At 42.4% G+C, this 19250-nt stretch overlaps 1 protein-coding gene across 1 annotated transcript in view; it reads right to left on the bottom strand.

Annotated features, from left to right (window-relative positions):
- Nucleotides 1-1537: 1537 nt before the first annotated feature.
- DAP (death associated protein) overlaps nucleotides 1538-19250 on the bottom strand; it is a 34574-nt gene continuing 16861 nt past the window's right edge. The window contains exons 3-4 of the mRNA XM_088528910.1: nucleotides 4161-4203; nucleotides 1538-1664 (exon numbers count right to left, since the gene is read on the bottom strand). Coding sequence (XP_088385036.1) covers nucleotides 1545-1664; nucleotides 4161-4203 — 163 coding nt within the window. The 3' untranslated portion in view covers nucleotides 1538-1544. The remainder of the gene's footprint in view (nucleotides 1665-4160; nucleotides 4204-19250) is intronic.

Here is a 19250-nt window from a genome sequence, read left to right as displayed (position 1 = left end):
TCTCGCGCCCACAGGACGTCAGTTGCTCCCTCTTGAAACGGGTCATATTTATTATCATTCTATGCTTTTTCTTAAACAGCTACCCACAGGAAAACGAGTTAATCCGCAGTTGTTTTAAAAATGCGTATTTTAAAATCTCTCCTCACTGTTCTTCCATACTATTTGATTTTACACATAAATGAGCCCCAAATGACCCCAAACTTCCACTAACTCGCCAGATGACTGACTGCAGCACCAGCTCGCGTACCCACCTTTTGTGAGGCTGTTAAAAGTTTCATAAACCTAGAGGGTACAAAAGCCTGTAGTGTATTTTGACTCAGTTAAAAAGTGAAGGACACTTAAAAAGGTAGGTTAAAGGTTTAAAAAAACATTTGCACAGGTTTTATAGAGATGAATTGTGGAAGGAAGATGATGGAGCTATGCAATTTTGAACAGTGCAATCAAACAGATTTAATTACATGATAAAACCTAATCAGATTGCTCTGTTTTTAAGGTAACTTTTTTATTTCACTTTTATCGTTACTTTCCTTATTCAGAATAAAAAGTCTAGGAAAAACATATGGTGCACAACAAGAGTTTGTTTCATAACATCAAACACATTTACTAGTGATAGCTCTTATTTCCCAACAATAACCTCAAATGGCAAGTTCAAAAAAAAACAAACAGACTTTTCTCCAGTTTATTTTTAAGTTTAATTCTGCAAGGTCCCAAACTTTCAGCTTGCTATTGCAACTGAGAAACGATCACCTCATAAAAAGAGAGCCCCCCGTGAGACAAATGAGATCACAAATGCGTTGCATATAGCAGCAGTGTTTCTGAAATTCTGCTTTCTTACCCTGTTCATACCCAGAGAGCTCGAAGTGTGCAAAGCCTGCACGGACGTACTTCAGCAAGACTGGGTGAGCATAGTGGAGTACAAGGAAAATTCAGCTGAATTTGTGCCCCCTTGAGAATGTATCTGGACCCTGTTCTCATCTTATTAGTTGAAATCAGATGGAACTGCTGCTGAGGTATTGTGTCTTAGGATAGTGAAGACCTCAAGGGGTCTATGAAATCAAAGCAACCACCAACTTTTGCATCAAACACACCTAAAAGCTCTCTCCAGATGGTAAAAGTATCAGTATGAATGGGTTCCTCTTTCTTCCTGCTTTAGCATTAAAAAACTACATTAACTATGTATGTGCTATTGCAATACCAAAGCTAAAAGTAAAATTTCTTAAAATCATTAACCATGTTACTCATTTTGAAATTTTTGCCTTTGCAGTAAAAGAGTCTTATAAAGAAGTAAACTGGAGAAGCTGAATAACACCCCTAATCAGCAAATACATAATAGAGAAGGGGGAAAATTTCCACCTGGGATAACGACTGATCAATGTCTCCATTCTTATTAACCCTTGGGAATGAAACATACATACAGAAAAGAAGCAACACATTATTTTAGAGGCCAATTTTGCTGATTTGGTAGCGTGAATGCTAACGGGTTTTCTTCCTCTCTTGAAAGCGTATTCGTTGCTGGCCCTTCGGCTGAGACGTCCAGGGCGTGCTCACTTGCGGGGCTGGTGGATGTGCTGCTTGACGTGCTGCGGGTGAGGGAGCTTCTCCACAGAAGGATGGGGCTTCTGGTGAGCTACCTGAGCTGCGGCCGGAGGGAAGTCCTTATCACCCTGTGCGAAGAGCACACCAGGAAAAATTAAAGAAAATTTAAAAGCGCATTTTACAAGTCTGGTGAATGTAAGTTCATAAAAATGTAAAAAGCAGATGAAAAGACAGTATTGCATATTCCTTCAAAATCACCCTGTGTGCATTCTGTCTTGCCAATCTTTCAACCAACTTCAAAATAGCACTGAAACACAACTCACTTCTTGTCATTATCCATCGCATCTTAGCACACAGTATCTTAAAGTGACCAGAGAGAAAAATTATGATTCTGCCTTCAGGTCTCATAGCTTCTTGTGCTAACTCACTTTTCCTGGCTGTGTATGGTCAGAACTAGGTGACATGTCTGCTTTTCACAAAGCAATAAGAAATGGGAGACTATTTAAAAAAATAAGGAAAGGCAACTTGAAAAATCACCCGCACAAGAAAGCCAGCTGCAGGAATACTAATTCTGCAAGAAGAAAGGCATGATCTAGCTCCACTTTCAATTTAAATTTTACAGCTGGATAGCTTTTAAGTTTAACAAGTGCTTTTAACAAGATCTGCCAATGTTATTTCTCTCTTGTTACTTTTACCAGCCAGGGTGCAACACTTATGTCACCTATTGAGAACTACCCTTTCTTGGGTCAGTCCCACAAGGTTTTCAGTGGGAATGCATCATCACAGATCAAGTGACAGCAGCACACTTGCATGTAATGGGAAAAAAAAATATTAGCAGTGCTCAGCATCACAACTCCCCTGCTTAAAACTTGGGACAAATAGATTAAAAACCAGGAACATGCTGTATTCCTCGAGTTCACAGGATGATAGTGTTGCACAAAGATGTTCTGTGTAAAGCAGATGTCTCTGGCCCCATTTACACCTACTCCTAATTCTACTTCCTTTCTAATGCAAATTTTTTTTTCTCTTGATCACTAGGTTAATATTGTACTTTTTCTTTTCTTTTTGTTCTCTACTCCACGTTGCTTCCCCTTCATCGTATTTTCTTCTTAAACTTGACATTTTCTACCTCCTTTCCCCTCTGTGTGGTTGTTTGCCCTTTCCAACTTCTCCGACCCCTGGCGTCCGGCTTTCTCAAAAAGGTGATGCGAATGCAGCTCTTTCGTGTCTTGCTGAGGCTTTAGCAGTTGACAAGGTCAGCCTATGGTAGCCAGAAACAGCTATCTTAGAATCATGAAATCACAGAATAATTCAGGTCGGAAGGGACCTCAGGATGTCTCTAGGCCAACCTCCTGCTCAAAGCAAGGTCAGCTACGAGGTCAGACCACGTTACTCAGGGTTTTCTTCACTCCGGTCTTGCAAACCTCCACGCACATGGGCAGAACGGCCTCTTTGGTCAACCTGCTTTGCTCCTTGACTGTCCTCACCTTGAGAAGTTCCCCAAATCCAGTCAGACACTCCTGTCTCAGTCAGTACCCGTTGTCTCTTCTCCTCCTGCCATGCACCCTGTGAACAATCTGGCTCCATCTTCTTCGTGACCGCCTTTCAGGTGGGGAGGGGACAGGAGGCTTTTAGCTCCTCCCGGAGCCATCCCTCTCCGAGCTGAAAGAGCTGAACGTGACCGGGTCCCTCAGCCTCTCCTCACAGGGAAAGTGCTCCAGCCCCTGACCATCCTGGGGCCATCCAGGGCACTTACCCCGGCTCATCAACACCCTTCACATAAGCGGGGAGAGGGAGGTGCAAAAGTGGCCTCGTGTGGTCTAAAGAGCAGTCAGCAGAGCCTAATCACTCCCCTTGCTCTGCCAGAGGGTTTCCTGCTAATGCAGCCTGGGGGCTAGATGCCTGATAGGCGCCCACCTTGGTACAGATGAAGGTCAAGGACATACCCCAGCTTCATGCTGACACCAGTGCCTACCTGCCACGCCATCTTTACCACACACGCGACGCGACACAGTCACCACATCTCACCGGTAACCACATCCCACCGCGGTGAAAACCATCACGTAGGGCTGACACAAAAACACTGCCACAATGCACAGGGCGTGAGTTCCTGCTCACACAACTAATGACTGGTTAATACCAAATTTCTAGCTTACGGAGTCTAGCTAGCAAGCTCACGCTTTGCTAGTTGTTAAAATCCAGGGAATGACTTCTAAAATTCCAATTACCTAATGGCACATGTGGTGCCTCACTATCTTGAAATGTGCATCATCACAAGCAACACTCCTCATCACAGATCCAGCTATAGCAGCAGACTTGCATGTAATTGCTTTCAAAGAAAATGAATGTAGTAATATCTAGCTTAGATATGGAAAGAAGATCCAATAACCCTTAAGTGCTTAAATTCGAAGTAAAACAATAGAAGCCATTTCAATAAATAATTTCAATTTCACACTAAACCAAAAAGAATGCTCAGAGATTTAGACAAGTACACAAAACATAAAGCACTTTCTCATAAAAGAGGAAGCAGAATGAAGAAGATTAATCTTGATCTGATCAGTGATAATTTTGAAAAGCCTACAATCACTTTTCTGTGTCTGAAAGAAATTTAATAGTAAACTTACCCTTGCAATGACTCCAGAGATGAACACCGTTGGCTTAGGTGGGCTGAAAAAAGATAAGAAGGATTATTTAATGAGTTGCTCAGGAGGTAAAATCAGAACACACATACAATGAAAAGAAGTGCCATTCCTCCCAATTAATGAGTGTTTCAAGTAGACGAGGCAATTTCTCTTCAAATTTCCCTTACCACCTTACTTATACTTCAGCCACAAACACTGATACAGACCTGTGGGTTTTAGCTGTTAGCGTTTCAGGTTAATTGACAGGAAGCAGTGGAAGGACAGGCCAGCAATACTGTGTTCTCCACATAGAGCTGAAAGTCAGTTTATTGTTTGCATTGTTTTCCTAATCCTTAAATTACATATGAAAGTTGCCAGCAGTATTTTAGGCTTAGTATTGTGAGAGATGATGAAAACAGTAGACGGACTAAACTTACTGCGGTGATAGAGAATAAAATAAAAGCCAAGTTTATTTCTGCCAGTCAAGTGGATTAAGATTCTGACTCTCAGAAAAATACACAACCAATACTTTAATCACGGATTTCCAAGCAGATATTTACCTACTGCAATACATAGGAGAATCATGTCTGCAATAAAACAAACAGTAAAAACCATAAAGCAAACTTTGCCCTTGTTTTTCATGGGCAAGCTTCCATTTACACTAGTGGGAACAGTCTCAAGGACAGAACTCAACTCTGGTCAATACAAGGTATCACATTACTAAGCTGGCAACCCCAGCACGGAGGCCGACACGCAGAGAGGCTGCTGCACCTAACCCTCCACCCTTGGGAGGGTCAACGCTCAGCAACTGGGCTTCTGGGCGAGCACCACCACGTGCGAAGCCTGCAGCAAGGTCAAGACGAGTAGTTCCCCCAGTCGTTGCAGCAGATGCACATCTCCCCAGAAACATGCAGCTCAAGGCACTGCCATGGGCAGGGAGCGGGTGCAGGGTTAAGTGCTACCTCCCTCTGGCCCCCCATAACCAGGGACTTGCGGCAAGTGCGTCATTAACGAGGCCCCTGAGGAGGTCCCCAAACCAGGATGTCACATCTGACAAGGCTGGAACAACAGACACCAAATGATTTATTAGGGGAATGCTATCGATCACTACGACACACTTAACAACTACAGAGCTTGTAAAGATTTATTAGTACGATGGCATGTGACGTGAAGGTGACAGCACGCTATCAGATCGTGACATTGCTTTCTAACAAGTACTATCTGAGCCCTGATTAAACGTTACGTACCCTAATTCTTTAACGAGAATCATCATCCCTTCTGGAAATTCTTAAAAGATCAGGGAGGCAGGATTAAGGCTGCTTACAGAAAAAGAGAGAAAGAAAAGAAGTTGCGCTTTAAGAGGCTTCCATTTAAAAGCACCAGCAATATTTCCTGTCATGTCAAGGAGAATTTTGACAGCTGCATTAGCACTTCTTCAATCTAATATAAACTAACAGTAAGCAAAGATCAATACTCAAATGCTTTCGTTTTACCCTAGTATTGCGGTGAGGCTATCGGCATGTTATAGTGTAGATGAGATTGGCGGTTTCGGCGTGCTAAGTGACAAAATCAAATAAATAACTAAGAAAACACACAAGCACTGCAGTGGCTGAGGGTCCTGCTTGTAAAGTTATCAGTAGAACCTTATAAAGGAAATGAATAGTAAATGGAGAAAAAAAAATGTGTGGCAATTATGCTTTAATTATGCATGGAGCCTGGCTTTGGAAACAGTTATTTGTTTGATGTTATATTATTAAAAAGTTTTTTCTTCTCCTCTTACCATGACCTTTCAGTGTCCACTGTGCTTGGATGACGCATGAAATTCATATCAGCATTTCCTGAAAAGAGCCTATATTTGGTGGACGTGGTATAGGCTGTTTGCTTACCACCCTCCTGTGCAATTAATTCAATCCCCACTGCCAGGCTCTCAAACCACGTGCTCCTGTGGACCCAGAGGAGCTCCCAGGAATATGGTTTCATAACCAAACTCCAAGACATCCCGTGGGATTGGAGCGTTCCAGAATTACTCACTCTCTGTCTGAAGAACCCACCAAAAACAGAACCAAAATGGGAAAATACGTGCAAGCTGCTACATTTGCAAAACAATTTCAAGTGTTTTAAATTCGATTGGTGGTTTACGCAATGCACAACCTACATTTCTAGTATTTTGTAAGCTGTGACGGTTGCTTTGAGGATATACTTAATCTGATGAAAATCGGTTTGACAGATGTTGTTTTGAAGATTCAGCATTCCTTTGTCTAGGAATCAGTGAACAAAGCAAAAATATATATTTCTGCCTGACCAAAAAGTAACTCTTGTATACATATATGGACCTTTACAGCCGTTTAATGGGCACATTTATTTAAAGTTAAATAATAGCCACAGCTGATACTGTGTTAGGAATATACGGGTATATTTGCCAAGACTGCTTTGGGTGTGTGTCAGTACTTTCAGAACGAACACTCATTTATTATAACATATGGAGAAAGAGAACACATCTGTTGAGATGTGAGTGTTCAGAGAACTTATTCCGATTTTACATGCGCGATACTGTTAGGAACTGCACCTGTTTAACATCCGTAGCTCTACTGGATACATTTAACCCAGCTGTATTCAAAAACAATAAAGACTTCAATTAAGTGCTAAAGCTTAAAGAAGGGATCTAATAGAGCAAGTAAATCACAATGATGATGAATATTTGAAAAGATCATTAACTAGGTGAAACAAGGCAATAGCGCTAAATCTTAGAGGGACCGAAGAAGCTCAAGTCTGGCAGAGAGAGAGTAAAGACAAACACGATGACATTGGAAAACTAAGAAATTTCCTGGAGGCCACGAAAAATGCACAGGGAAGATGATGATTGATCCTACTCTGCTTTTAGGAGAGAGAAGCTGAACGCAGCAGCTTTCTAAGCAGTGAATCGTGGTCAACTGCATCTCCGGAGGTCCCTGTACCCGGGGCAGCAGGGCCCGAGCCCGAGGCTTCCTGGCGCCGCTGGAGCAGCCGCTGTGACCTGGAGCAAGGAGTATCCCCATCCTCCAAAGGGAACAAGAGCCTCGACCGAAACTACCTACGGACCTGCAGCGTGCAGGAGCGTCTCTGTTGTGGACATTAACTGGAAGCTCAGGAAAGGGGCACGGGTCTTGCTGCATGCAGCACAAACGGCTGATGTTCCGTGTTCACCGGGGACTGCAGAATCAGAATACACGTTAGGAAGAATCAAGAACAGAAAAAAAACAATGCTTTCAGTCTGGGCACACCATAGTGTCAGAACTAGAGCAGAAATAAGGATGGAAGGAATAGCTGAGAGAGCACAGACAACCTGCTGTATGAGGAAAGAGCTAAGGATTATTTGCTATAACATACAAAACAGTGGAGAATTCTGTTCTCTCTTGCCTTCTTCATAATCTAAGTAGTAAGCATCACTCAAAGAAAACAGAAAACACATTTAAAACCAGTAATGGCAGCTACCTTTAAAAATACCATAAAATTAAATGCAGAACTTCCTGAAAATGACACAGTGTTAAGATCAAGAGCTCTGCAAGATCCAAAAACAGAATTAGACATTTATATGAGTTAAACACATTCACATCAGTTAGGATAAAAATGTGTAAAAGTTATACAAACCCTGATGCTCTGGGGCTCAAGTTAATTTTAAACTGATACAGACTACAAAGAAATCTCCTCCATGTGGAGGCTCAACTTTGATATGTCATTATCCTTTCTGCCTTCAATTAAATATCACAAGAGATTATTTTCTTATTACATCTGATTCATCCAAAATTCATCTAAGCACTGGAAGTCAGGGTAGCAGTACAGCCTCAAGACTCCCAACACACCAGCATTTCAACAGGTTAGCCTACTTAAAACAGGACAGAAGCACACAGATGCAAGTCTTTTGCTAGGCTGTAGGACTCTTAGTCAAGACAGATAGGAAAATGGTGAAAACTTTAAAACCACACTAATTTTCTGATGTGACTAATTTAAACATTTGTCGTTTCATATATGCGAGAGTTAATTGTATGCCTTGTTATGGGTGATTGTCTTCCATTTAAGGAAGCCTGGCAAACTGAGACGTAAGGAAAAGTGAACAGTGAGGTGCCTTCCAAAGACTGAGGAGCCACAAACAACACTTTAATTCAGAACTACAAAGAAGTTAACAGTGAAGCCCGTGATGTGGCGTTTCCTTGGCTCAATCAATCACCCACTGGCGTGAACAGAGACCTGTAACTGAACAAATCCCAGCTAAAGGCTGTGAATCAAAGAGGCACCTAAATACAGTCTGCACCTCCCCTTCATTACCTCTCCCAAAGTACCCCAGAACAGCAAAAACATGCAGAAACTCCACTGAGCAGCCTGCCTCTCATTGCCGTGCTCCTCTTCCAAGTGAAAGTATCATTTATCCTCTCGCTAGCAAGCTGCTTAGGCAAACAAAGTGAAAATCACACATTAAAAAGCATGCAATTACCCAGTGATCCCCCAAGTCCTCCCCAGTTAAAGCAGGCCAAAGTTGGGCTATTTCACTTTTAATTAGAATATGCCCTGCAATAATATTTGGTATATGAATAGAAAGTTCTCCAGATGTTATAAGTTCATCTTCTATCAAAAAAAAAAAAAAAAAGATACACTTTAATCCTGCCCTTATCTTTCTGGAATTAAAAAAGTATTCTGGTGAGTTGTTCAAACCATCTAGCTTAATCTCCAAGGTTGCCTGGGAATTCATATTTTCTGGTTATAAAACACTTGAGTTAACTACTCTTTGTTTCAGTTTAGTGCCTCTTTAAAAGATGCCCAGACACACTTTATAGGGATTCTTACTCGTATTTACTTGGTTGCCTTTGATTTTGGCATTGTCTATGAAAATAAATTGCAAGATGATTAAAAACACATTTCTCGGCAATAGGGTAAGAATAACAAGCACACTGCTCCTCAGCTGGCCTGTAATACTTTCCAGTTGTTATAATGCATTTAGGTTATTAATTTTCTGAACAGAAAAGTAATAATTAGCCTGGCTGACTACCAGAGGGAAATATTCTAGTTGATTGCACAGGGCCATACAATATCTGATATTCTATGATAATTTATCCTTTTGAAGTCATTTAGTTATCTGCCACGGCCAGGCTTTCCCACCTTCAAGATCACCCACAGGATGGCACTGTTGAACCTCTGAGTGTTGCCTGCGGGAACTACAGCACAACCCCAAAGAAACCCAGGTGCTGCGGCAAACACTAACGCAAGCTAAGGCAATACTTCCCTTTGATGCAAAATCCTGATGAAAAGCTGCATACATACACAGACAAATTCATACACATATCTACAGTTGCTATTTTGGGAAAACAATTTTCTCGTCCCTGTGTATTAGTCTGCATTCCAATAAATCCCACGAGATAGCTTCCACTCTGCTAAATCGCTCCTCCTCCTAGGCAGGCAAAATTAATGAAATTTCACGAGTCTTAAGGAAGAACTTAATGCCCTATGAGGACATTTTAATGACTATTTGTTTTCTTATTCACATAAAAGCAAATTGGTTGTCTTAATCTTTTAATGAGATGGTAAATCACTGCCCATTACATTTAATCGCAACTGGTACTCATTGTTCCTACATTTGCTGTCAACTTACTGCAGCTTATGGCCTTATCGGTCTCAGTAGCCTCTCATTCATCTTTGTTTTTCGTGCATGTTATTAGTCATAAAAGAAATTTCTTTAAGAAAGATACTCACTATCTCTTCCCTACATTGTTGTATATGACATTGCTACCAGATGGTAAATATCTTTCATTTCTTCTTCTGATCCCAAAATTAAGATTTAAGTATTTCACCTTTTCTACAGGCTTGGAGGATTTGTAAACAATGCCTAATTCTCCCGCTGCTGGTTCCTCAGCAAGGCTCAGCTCTGTCACTCCAGCATCCCCGCAACTCTCAGGGAACACCAGTGACAAACTCCGCACAGGCAGGCTGCAGCATCTGCTACTGTAACCACCTAACTGTGGAAAAATGGCAGCTGTGAGAATTGACTTTAAGCAAGTACTATTTAAATGGCGACTAACCTCAAAGGAAGCTCTAAAACAAAGAATGAAGTAGGGTGGGCTTTAAATGCGTGCAAAATGGGCAGCACAGGTCACAGTGCACAGCGGGGAGGAGGCCTAAGTCCTCCACGCACTAGTCACTTGCTAAGCGCAGCTCCATGCGCGTTCGCACACCAGTAGCGTGTTTCCACCCTGGGGACAGAAGGACAACGGGCTGCTTCTGCAGTGTCTCATCTCTTGGGATGCATCATCCTGCTGTGCTGCTGCGGCAGCTGCTCTGCATCCCAGAAGCTGCAAGACAGGGTGGAACTGCAAAAAAAAGCTGGGATACTTTATCCAGAATACAGGATAGCAGTACAACAAAGGAGATGCAGATGGTACAAATGAGCAAGGCAAAAATCTTTGCATTTGTGACCTCGTGCCCTGGTAAATTCATGGTCATCTCAAAGACATCCAGTAGTCCAGAATATCCCAGCTGTCTGGACCACTCAGTTCACACCTGAACCTTGGTTTCCCATCTTTGCCTTCCACCCTCCCAAGGTTTTGCGCAGTGAGATGCACAAGCTTCTTACTACTGCACACCCATAAACTTCAGGCACAAAAAGGCGAGCGTGCATATACGTGTTTATATGTGTATAAATCCTACATCATCTTCCACATGCTCAACGCTATTAACGAGGAGCCTCCTCCACCCAATTTCACACTTTCCATTCTAGATGGTTTCCGTTCCTGCGGTAGCACCCCTCCCGGGCCTGGAAGCTCTCCAAAGCAAAACCGGGCTAAAATCGGCGTGACTTGTGTTACTTCCACACTCGTGCACAGCCCTCCTGCAGCAGGGCAGGCAGCGGCGAGCCACAGAGCATGCACAGGTAGCAGGGCACTCTGCAAACAGTCTGGCAGCGTTAGACCTCACCCCGAAGACCAGGGGTGCAAAGCTCATTGGCCGGGAACTTGCTTTAGTTTAAACCCTGCTCCAGTTATTGACATGATTTTCCTTATTCTCCAGTGGGAAATGACATTCCTAGAGGTAGGAATCTAAAGGATAACAGCTTACTTTTGATATTAAAGAACTAACTAGCCACTAATAAACTTAACTAACCTAGGTTTTTTAACAAAAAGCAAGGAACAAAAGGCCTCTAAAAGGAATTCTGACAAGAATAGGTCTTTGTTTAAGTGAACCTGGAGAAATGCAATTCCTCCACAGAGCAGAGGGGTCGGGTCAGTGACCAGAAGCAAGGCCCACGCTGCTCCTCTGCTGCCACTGCTAATCCTGCTGCTGAACCGGGCAGGGAGGAACGGCCGGACCGTCATTTTTCATCCAGAAACGTCTGGCCTCTTGAACAGAATCAAAAAAAAATTGCTTCTCCTTACATGCTTACCTTAAAGGCTTAAGAGGGTCAGCATTTGATATGACTAAAGTGAACTGCAAAACTTGCACTAACGTCAAAGGGACTGGAATTTGGCATTAAGAAAATACACAGAAAATAGCCCTGAAGAAATCAATAGAAATGGGGTTTAAAAGCATTACGTTCAGAGGATTTCAAGAGGAATTTTTAGATAGTAAACTTTCAGTCAGTGTGAAATAGAAGTCTAGCTTTGTAAGCGATAATAAAAGCTGTGACAGTATAAATGGTAACAGATCAATGTGCTGTTAAATCCGAATATGGTTATATAACAGTTCCTTTCAATGGGATATAGCGAGTCCTGAAACTCTTGAAAGTCAATACCACTAGTGGTTTGTCTCTTAATCTAACAAAAACTGCTGCTAATTTTCTACTTCGGTCTGCTGTTAGATCTGTCACATCCCAGCGTTTCACTTGTTTAAATGCCTTTTAACTGCTTCAGTAATAGCTAAAGCAGCTCATTTCCTTAAAGAGATATTGTAGAACCTGAAAAATGCCAGCTAACTACCTGGCAATATAACTTTTACCATACAGAATCAAACAGCCGCTTGCTTATACAGATCAATTTCTTTGAAGAATTCAAGTGAAACAACCAATGCTCAGTAACGGCACAGTCCCTGCTGAACAGCAGCACTGCTGTTGGTGCGCTGTGCTCGTCTCCTGTGCAGAAGACAACAGCAGTTAAAAGGACTGCATAAATCAAAGGATGGAAACGGAAGGATGATGGAGGTTCCCTTCGAGAGATGGCTCCTGTGAAGTGGCCCCCAGAGGCCGGATTCCACCTCCTCTGCTGTGTGGTGGCAGCGCTGTGGCTGCGGAGCTGTCTCCAGTTGTGCTTGGGGAATCGCAGCTGGAGGGTGTCCTGGGCAAGAGCAGAGCCTCCTCGGAAGGGCTGCCTAGCGGTGGTGCCTCTGGGTAGAACCACTGCCTAGATACCAGAGCAAGTGACAACACGATAATGGGAACTGCTTTAAGAAATCATTATCTTTACCTTTGCAACCAGCAACAATGTACAGACTAAATGTACTTATTAGAAAAATAAATTGCATATACCTAAGCACCAATTTAGCTTAAATTAGCCTCAAACTCTTTTCTGAAGATCCCTCAATGCCTTTGTGTGTACCAAAAGGCCATTTCTGTCATCTTACGTGTACTTGGACACAAACTTCAACATTTTAATTAATAGTTTTTTTATTTCCTAATGAAGCAGGATATAGCTTTTATGGAACTCCATTAACATGCAAATGCAGAGATCTCTCCTGATACAGAAGGTCATTTTTACTCTGCATAGTTCAACAGAGTAATGGAATCCCAGTTACATCAGTGCAGAAATTAACAGAAACATGACACTGTAATCCTGGATTTGCAAGCAATTAAAAAGTGGAAATATTAATTGCCACAATAAGGACTCATTTTATAATATGCACAACCAGGTGTGCACGTTCTTAACGAGCATGGGGGCCATCTTTTCGTGATAGGACTAATGACAGCTTATTCTTTTCAAAGTTTCTCATTATGAGAAAGTATTTTGTAAACATAGCAGACGTTTCCATTACAAACACCTACTTTCCATTTTAAACCTCTGCTTCCATTATTTTCCCTTTCCACCCCATTCTGACCTTCCCCTCCATTTCTATCACCCCATTCCCCCTTCTAGGCAACTGTGCTATCTTTATTTTAAGAAACCAGTATAAAACACTTCCCCAATTTGTATTTAGCACAGAAAGCACGCAGCTGAAGGGGGCTCAGCATCTGCAGGACCAGGAAAGCAAAGATGGAATTTTAATGGTATTTTTTGGTAGAGGATAGAAGGGAGCTGCAGATCCTGCCGCTGCCCTCTCCCTCCAGCACCACTGCCCATTTCTGAGCCAGCTCCTCAGGGCCAGAAGGGACTCGAAACTGAGACTTTTCTGCTTGTATTTCTGGCTACCACTCCCTAGTTAATCAGTCATGGGACTGTGTGCATTCTAGTGAGTGATGCCTTTGGATAACAAAGTCCCAAAGCTGCTGCTTTCCTGAAAAAAAAATCAGAAAAAAACTCTCTGTAACTTATTCACTCTGCGACATATTCACTTCTTACATAAATAGGAGGCACCAGAAATTTGGAGTTTGGAGGAACAAACTTAACTGGGAGAGGATGCACTCCCTGATCCAGCCAGACTTCCCTGAATCTGTATGGGTTTAGATAAAGTTGAAAAACTCTGAAACAAAAAGTCTCAAAAATACTTTAGAGAATACCCTGATTGGGATTATTCTTTCTCTATGTCAAAAACGCAGCTAGAAGATTATTTAGGGATGCCCTGGTCAGAAATGGTTATGCCCCCGCACACTGAGAACGGATGCAAATGGTTAACCTGGTTGTGTCAGGAAAGTGCACCATGAAATAAAGCAAACAGCAAGAGGGGCAGGGACAGCAGAACTGCACTGATAAAAACACCGATGTCTGAGAAAGGTCTTGCCCTCCGTTAAGATTCTCTGTTTGGATCTGATAACTTACAGTACAGGTAAATCTTAAAATCCGGGCATTGAAAAAAAAAATCTGAGTTTTTGTCAACTGAAAATTAGGGAGATTATTTAAATTTATTGTTCAGGTGAGGCAAAAAATCAGAAAAAATAAAATGGGAAAGGTCAATGGAAAGCCAAAGGCTAGGTGCAAGCATGACATGTTTTGGGAAATGGTGTCTATGGGTGGCCACTTCTGCCCAGTCCCATCCTGATTCCCAGCCCATGCTCCAAGTGGAGGTGGAAGTGCAGAGCTGCTGCAGGACCACAGCTCGGCCTGCTCCTCACCCAGCCTGATGCTGCATCCTACGAAAATCCAGATTCTTGAGGGGGCTGAAAAAACTCTCAGGTGAATTGCTAACGGGTTTGGGTCAAAACATGGTAGTTATGCTTATGAACACAAAGTAAGACCGCAAGAATACAAATTATTACAGATTATCTTCACTGATTGCCTTTGAATTTATCTATAATCTTCCTGTCACATTCTTTTCTGAGATGGCATTTTATAAACCAGTATATACAAAATTTCCCACTAGCAGAAAATTCTGCACGTTCTTTTCATGCCAAACACCTACCCATTCATTTTGAGTTCAATGTCACCAGAGAAGCAAAAGAGATGACGTGTAAACAGAATATCCATAATTTATGAAATGACCAAACAATTTTCTAATTTTCATTAGTTCTTTCATTCTCATTCATGAAAAAAAAATCTGTATTAACCAATGTGGCATACTTATTATTAGCCTGCACATTTGAAAGAGAAGACAGACCTCTTGTGTATACTTGCTCTGAATACTTGCTGCTATGACATTAAAATTGACAGAAGGGTATTGGGTTCCTGTCATATATATTTAAAATCTTTATAGAGAAGTTGTCCATGGAGATGTATCCTAGGCAAGCAGATGACAGCAATACTACTGCTGAAGCATAATGGCCAGCTGCAAACTGAGATTTAATTTCACTTTTGTCTATCAGAGGGATCTCTTTTAGCCACTTCCAGTTGCAAAGGGAAAAATTTCCAGAAATTTTACCACGGTGATTTTCTTTTATTACTGTAAAATACCAAGGGAAGTAGAAAGTTAAAAATAAAACTGTGCAGGAACTTGAAGCAAGAAAGGAAAGCTTTGTTACCAAGCTCTCCTGTGCAGAATAGTAATTTCCTGATACAGCGTGGGGAAGATAATAGCTTCATCGACAAGCCACGAAACCCCCAGTGTAATCCTGCTCCTTGATTTGTGGGTGGAAATAAAAGCAAGATCAGGTAGCTCCTGAACTTTGAGATTACTGGGCAGGTAGCAGGGGGCAGAGGAATCTGTAGGGCCAAAAGGGGGAAAGGAAGGAAAGAAAAGGCACTATCTTGGGATCTCCACCTTTAATAGCATTGCTGAGGAAGTATCAGGAAGAACTTCCCAGAACAAAGTGAAAGAATGAACTCCGGCAACAGCCTAGATGACGGGATGGCAGGAGAATCCGGACGAGTGTTACTACAGGAGTGAGGTGCATTCCCACCAAAAAGTAACCAGGAAGGCCCCTGAAAACCCAAATGTCAAAAGCAGGGAACACAAACACCTTGCAGGCTACAGTTAACATAGTGGAACTGAATCTGATTTTCAGAGTCAAACACACAGTCCCATATAAAGCAACTAAAACTTTTTAAAGTTTAGACACATACATCACATTCTGTGGTATTATACCACAATAAATATCAAAAATAATTACTGAACTACAAGCTCTTGAAGAGATTATGATATCCTCAACATTTTCTTTTTTATGCTTTAGGATTAGCTACGTGCATGTTCATTCCTCTGCAAAAAGCAGCAAAGTAGGTTTCAGCAGTAGTATATCTGCCTCACTAAAAAAGCTTGGCATTCCAAGTCACAAAATTATAATTTACACAGTTCTTACAAAATGCTGTTTGCACAACAGGGTTGCATCTCCTCCTCCGTTGTGTGTATGAACTTGACTTCCGTGTAATACAGAAGTATCCTGGTCTGTTCTGCCCAGAACAGCAAACACACAGCGGCACATTAGAGCCCGGGAGAAACAAATTTGGACCTTGTTTCACAGCTAAGGACCAGGAGACCTCCTGCCTTACGAGGAATATTTTAGTTAAGCCTCATGGCATGACCAAAACTTGTCTGACAAGCTGTCAGGTTAAGCCCAGGACTCTGGCCCTACCAGTACAGAGCATATTCTGTCATGGTGGGAAAAGACCATATGGAGAGGTATATGGTGTTGCTGACCTTCCTTTTACAGCTTGTGTCAAGTGCAACCCACCTCTAAAGGCTCCTGCAGCACTTGGAGTGAAGCTGTAAGAGATGAATGTCTAAAATAGGGGATTCAGTTCAATCACACATTATTGGAGTTTACAGTGTCTATTTATGCAGAAATGGCCTCTGACATGTTAGTTACTGGTCAGTCTAGGCTATTTTTCTGGTGCCTTCTAGGGATAAAATGCTTTATTAATGAGAAACTATCACTGATGTGAGGGTGAGAAAAAGGCCGAGCTACTAGAACTGCATGGGGAAGATTCATGTAAAATCCCCAGCAGGTAAATGACTCGGGAAGCATGGATCACCACAGTCAATACAGTTCAGATCCACAGAAGCTGCCGGGATTAAAAACCGCTGAAGACTTTGTAGATGAGACTAGCAAACGTGTGACACAGCAGTATCTTAGGCAGATCCTGGGCCACTCGCTTGCAAAGCGAGTGTTTTGTTTTTCTGCAATGCTTTCACTCCAAAGTAAACAGCACACAGCTGCCCAAAGGTTGGCTGGTTGCTGCTTCACCTGCCTCCACGGGAGAGCAGCATCGCAGAGGAGGAAGTCAAGGCTCATACTGCCAGGGCAAACAGTAATTTACAAATATAAAGGCCTTAAAAGCCTCAGTTTTGATAGGGAACCTCTCATAAAGTGGTGCCATAAAAATAACCCACGTAATAAATATACATAAGCAAACCACTAACATTGCTTAGCAACTGGCCTTTAGATATTTGAGTGAGTTTGAGGTACTTCATCGTGTTTGCAGTTCAGACACAAGAATAAGCAACATACCCTTAAAAATGAACACATAACCCCCTTCACACTGAAGTTTCCTCCAGTTGAGATGATCTTCTTAACCAGGAAATTGCTTTTTCTGACATTAGCTTGACACCCATACTTTAAATAAAAAGCTTCTCTCACTGTAAGACACAAGGACAACTTATTTCGATGAAAAAAAAGGTAAAGCTTTGAATAAAAATTTCTGTCCACACCAAATGATCTCTAGTTTCTACAACAGTCCAGATCTTTAGACATCATCATTTGAAAAAAAGTTCATTAATTTGACCTCAGGCTTTTCACTTTTCTGCGTGCGGACTCGAGTCCATGCACTCACCGCAAAGGAATTTGTAGAGTAACACCACACCTTCAGGAACGACAACAAGCTACTCCAGGGTATGAAAAGACTAAGCAGTAGCAATTATTAGAAGATGGTTTTAATGAGTACACGGTGTGTAATAACATTTATCCCAGGGGTTCCCTTGAAAACACAGAAGCTCAGGGCTTGGGCTCTCTGACAGCACAAGACCAAAATCCATGCTGCTCACCCGAGGAAACATGCCACGTGGCTCTGCTGTTCTCTGGGCTCTAGAAGCTTTAGAACTCATCATGAACCTTGAGAAAACGCCTGCAACACCCTAAAATCATCACCGAGCCAGAGAAAAAATAAGCTCTTTTGGAGTCAAAAGATATTAGTTGCTTCACTCAAGCATCATTTTGATCCCGTTACCAGCTGCATGGCAATCCCATCTGCGCAACTGAGAGGCACTGCTGGAAGTCAAAGGCATCAGGCAGCGCCGAGTGCCATGAGTCGGAGCTGTAAACCATACCCTCCTTGCCCAGCAATGTTTAAACAGTGCAAGTTAATCCCTCCTGAGAAGCAGATAGGAAGTACATTGCACAGACAGGTTAGCCTTGAAAGGTCACTTCTTTCCTTGCTTCTCACATACTGACATCTGACTAGGCTGGTTATAAATGCTAAGAAGTCTACTACCTATCCTAACAAATTACCAGAATACTTTCTAGGGGTCGGATTTGTTCTGCTTAGGCCAACTTGCACCTGCTAAAACAGCGTTCTCCGGGCAGTGCAAGCACTGCAAAGTGCCACCCAAAGTGCCACCCTGCAACAGGAGGAGGCTCTGAGGAGCTGGGCAAGGGCCACGTGGCCACGATCCTGGGGATGAACGCAGCGTGCGACTGGCGACCGCTGCTGCCAGGAGGCTGCGTTTACCTGAACACAACGGGGACCAAACGGCAGCCTTGGATAAGGGCAGTGTATATATCATATAAGGGGATCAGTAGATTTTATGACAGCTGAGTGGATCATCTAGGTGTGTGTTTCCTCCTCAATTAAACAAAAAAGGGCAAATGGCTCCCTGGCTTTGCCAGAGCAGCATGGGCATGTGTAAGTGGCTCAGCCAAACATACGGCATAAAAACTGGGCAACTAATAAGAAGAGCTGTGAAGACAGCAACAGGCGTGAGCTGGCTTCAACCCCACTATTCCTTTCCAGTCACTGGAGATGCCCCGCACTGGGACGGGGGGATATTATAGAGTGGGAACGGGAATGTCTTTGACATTGTGGTTTGAATGTGTATTGCGATTGCTGTGTTTTCGTAAGTGTTGCTTACTCTTGTATGGTGACAGCATACTGCCTTGCCATTCTGCTAAATCAGAATCCCATTTAATAACAAATATAATTAAATTTGATACTAAACTTTGCATAAACGCTTCATGCGTAGAATATCTAAAAGATCCTGATCTAAGAGCACTGGACTTTGCCAGACAGCTATTCTGCACTATCCCTCAGCATCCAGTAGAGATCTCCCTTGGTTATGAGAGCGTCATCCAAGGTGGTGCCTGTCCCAGTGCGACTGAATCCCTTATCCATGGCAGGAAACGCTCACGGAGACACTGGACTGTTCGTTTACACCAGATGGATGATAATCTCAACCTCTCTACACTACCTATTGCAATCATTGCAAAAAACCTGCAAAACAGCTGCCTCTCTTTTCCAAGTCACTGTAAGATCAGTGTACTGATTAGCTAGGAGAGGTTTTCTGGAAACATCTGGTTCTTAGAATTCACCAGCTAAGGAAGGAAAAATAAGTAGAGAAAAAAGA

Source organism: Tinamus guttatus, unplaced genomic scaffold, assembly GCF_059628265.1.
Source record: "Tinamus guttatus ecotype Peru unplaced genomic scaffold, ASM5962826v1 Tinamus_guttatus_pri_ptg000315l, whole genome shotgun sequence".
Classification (NCBI taxonomy): domain Eukaryota; kingdom Metazoa; phylum Chordata; class Aves; order Tinamiformes; family Tinamidae; genus Tinamus; species Tinamus guttatus.
Note: the sequence above shows the minus strand (reverse complement) of the source record. Positions and strands in the feature narration are given on the sequence as shown.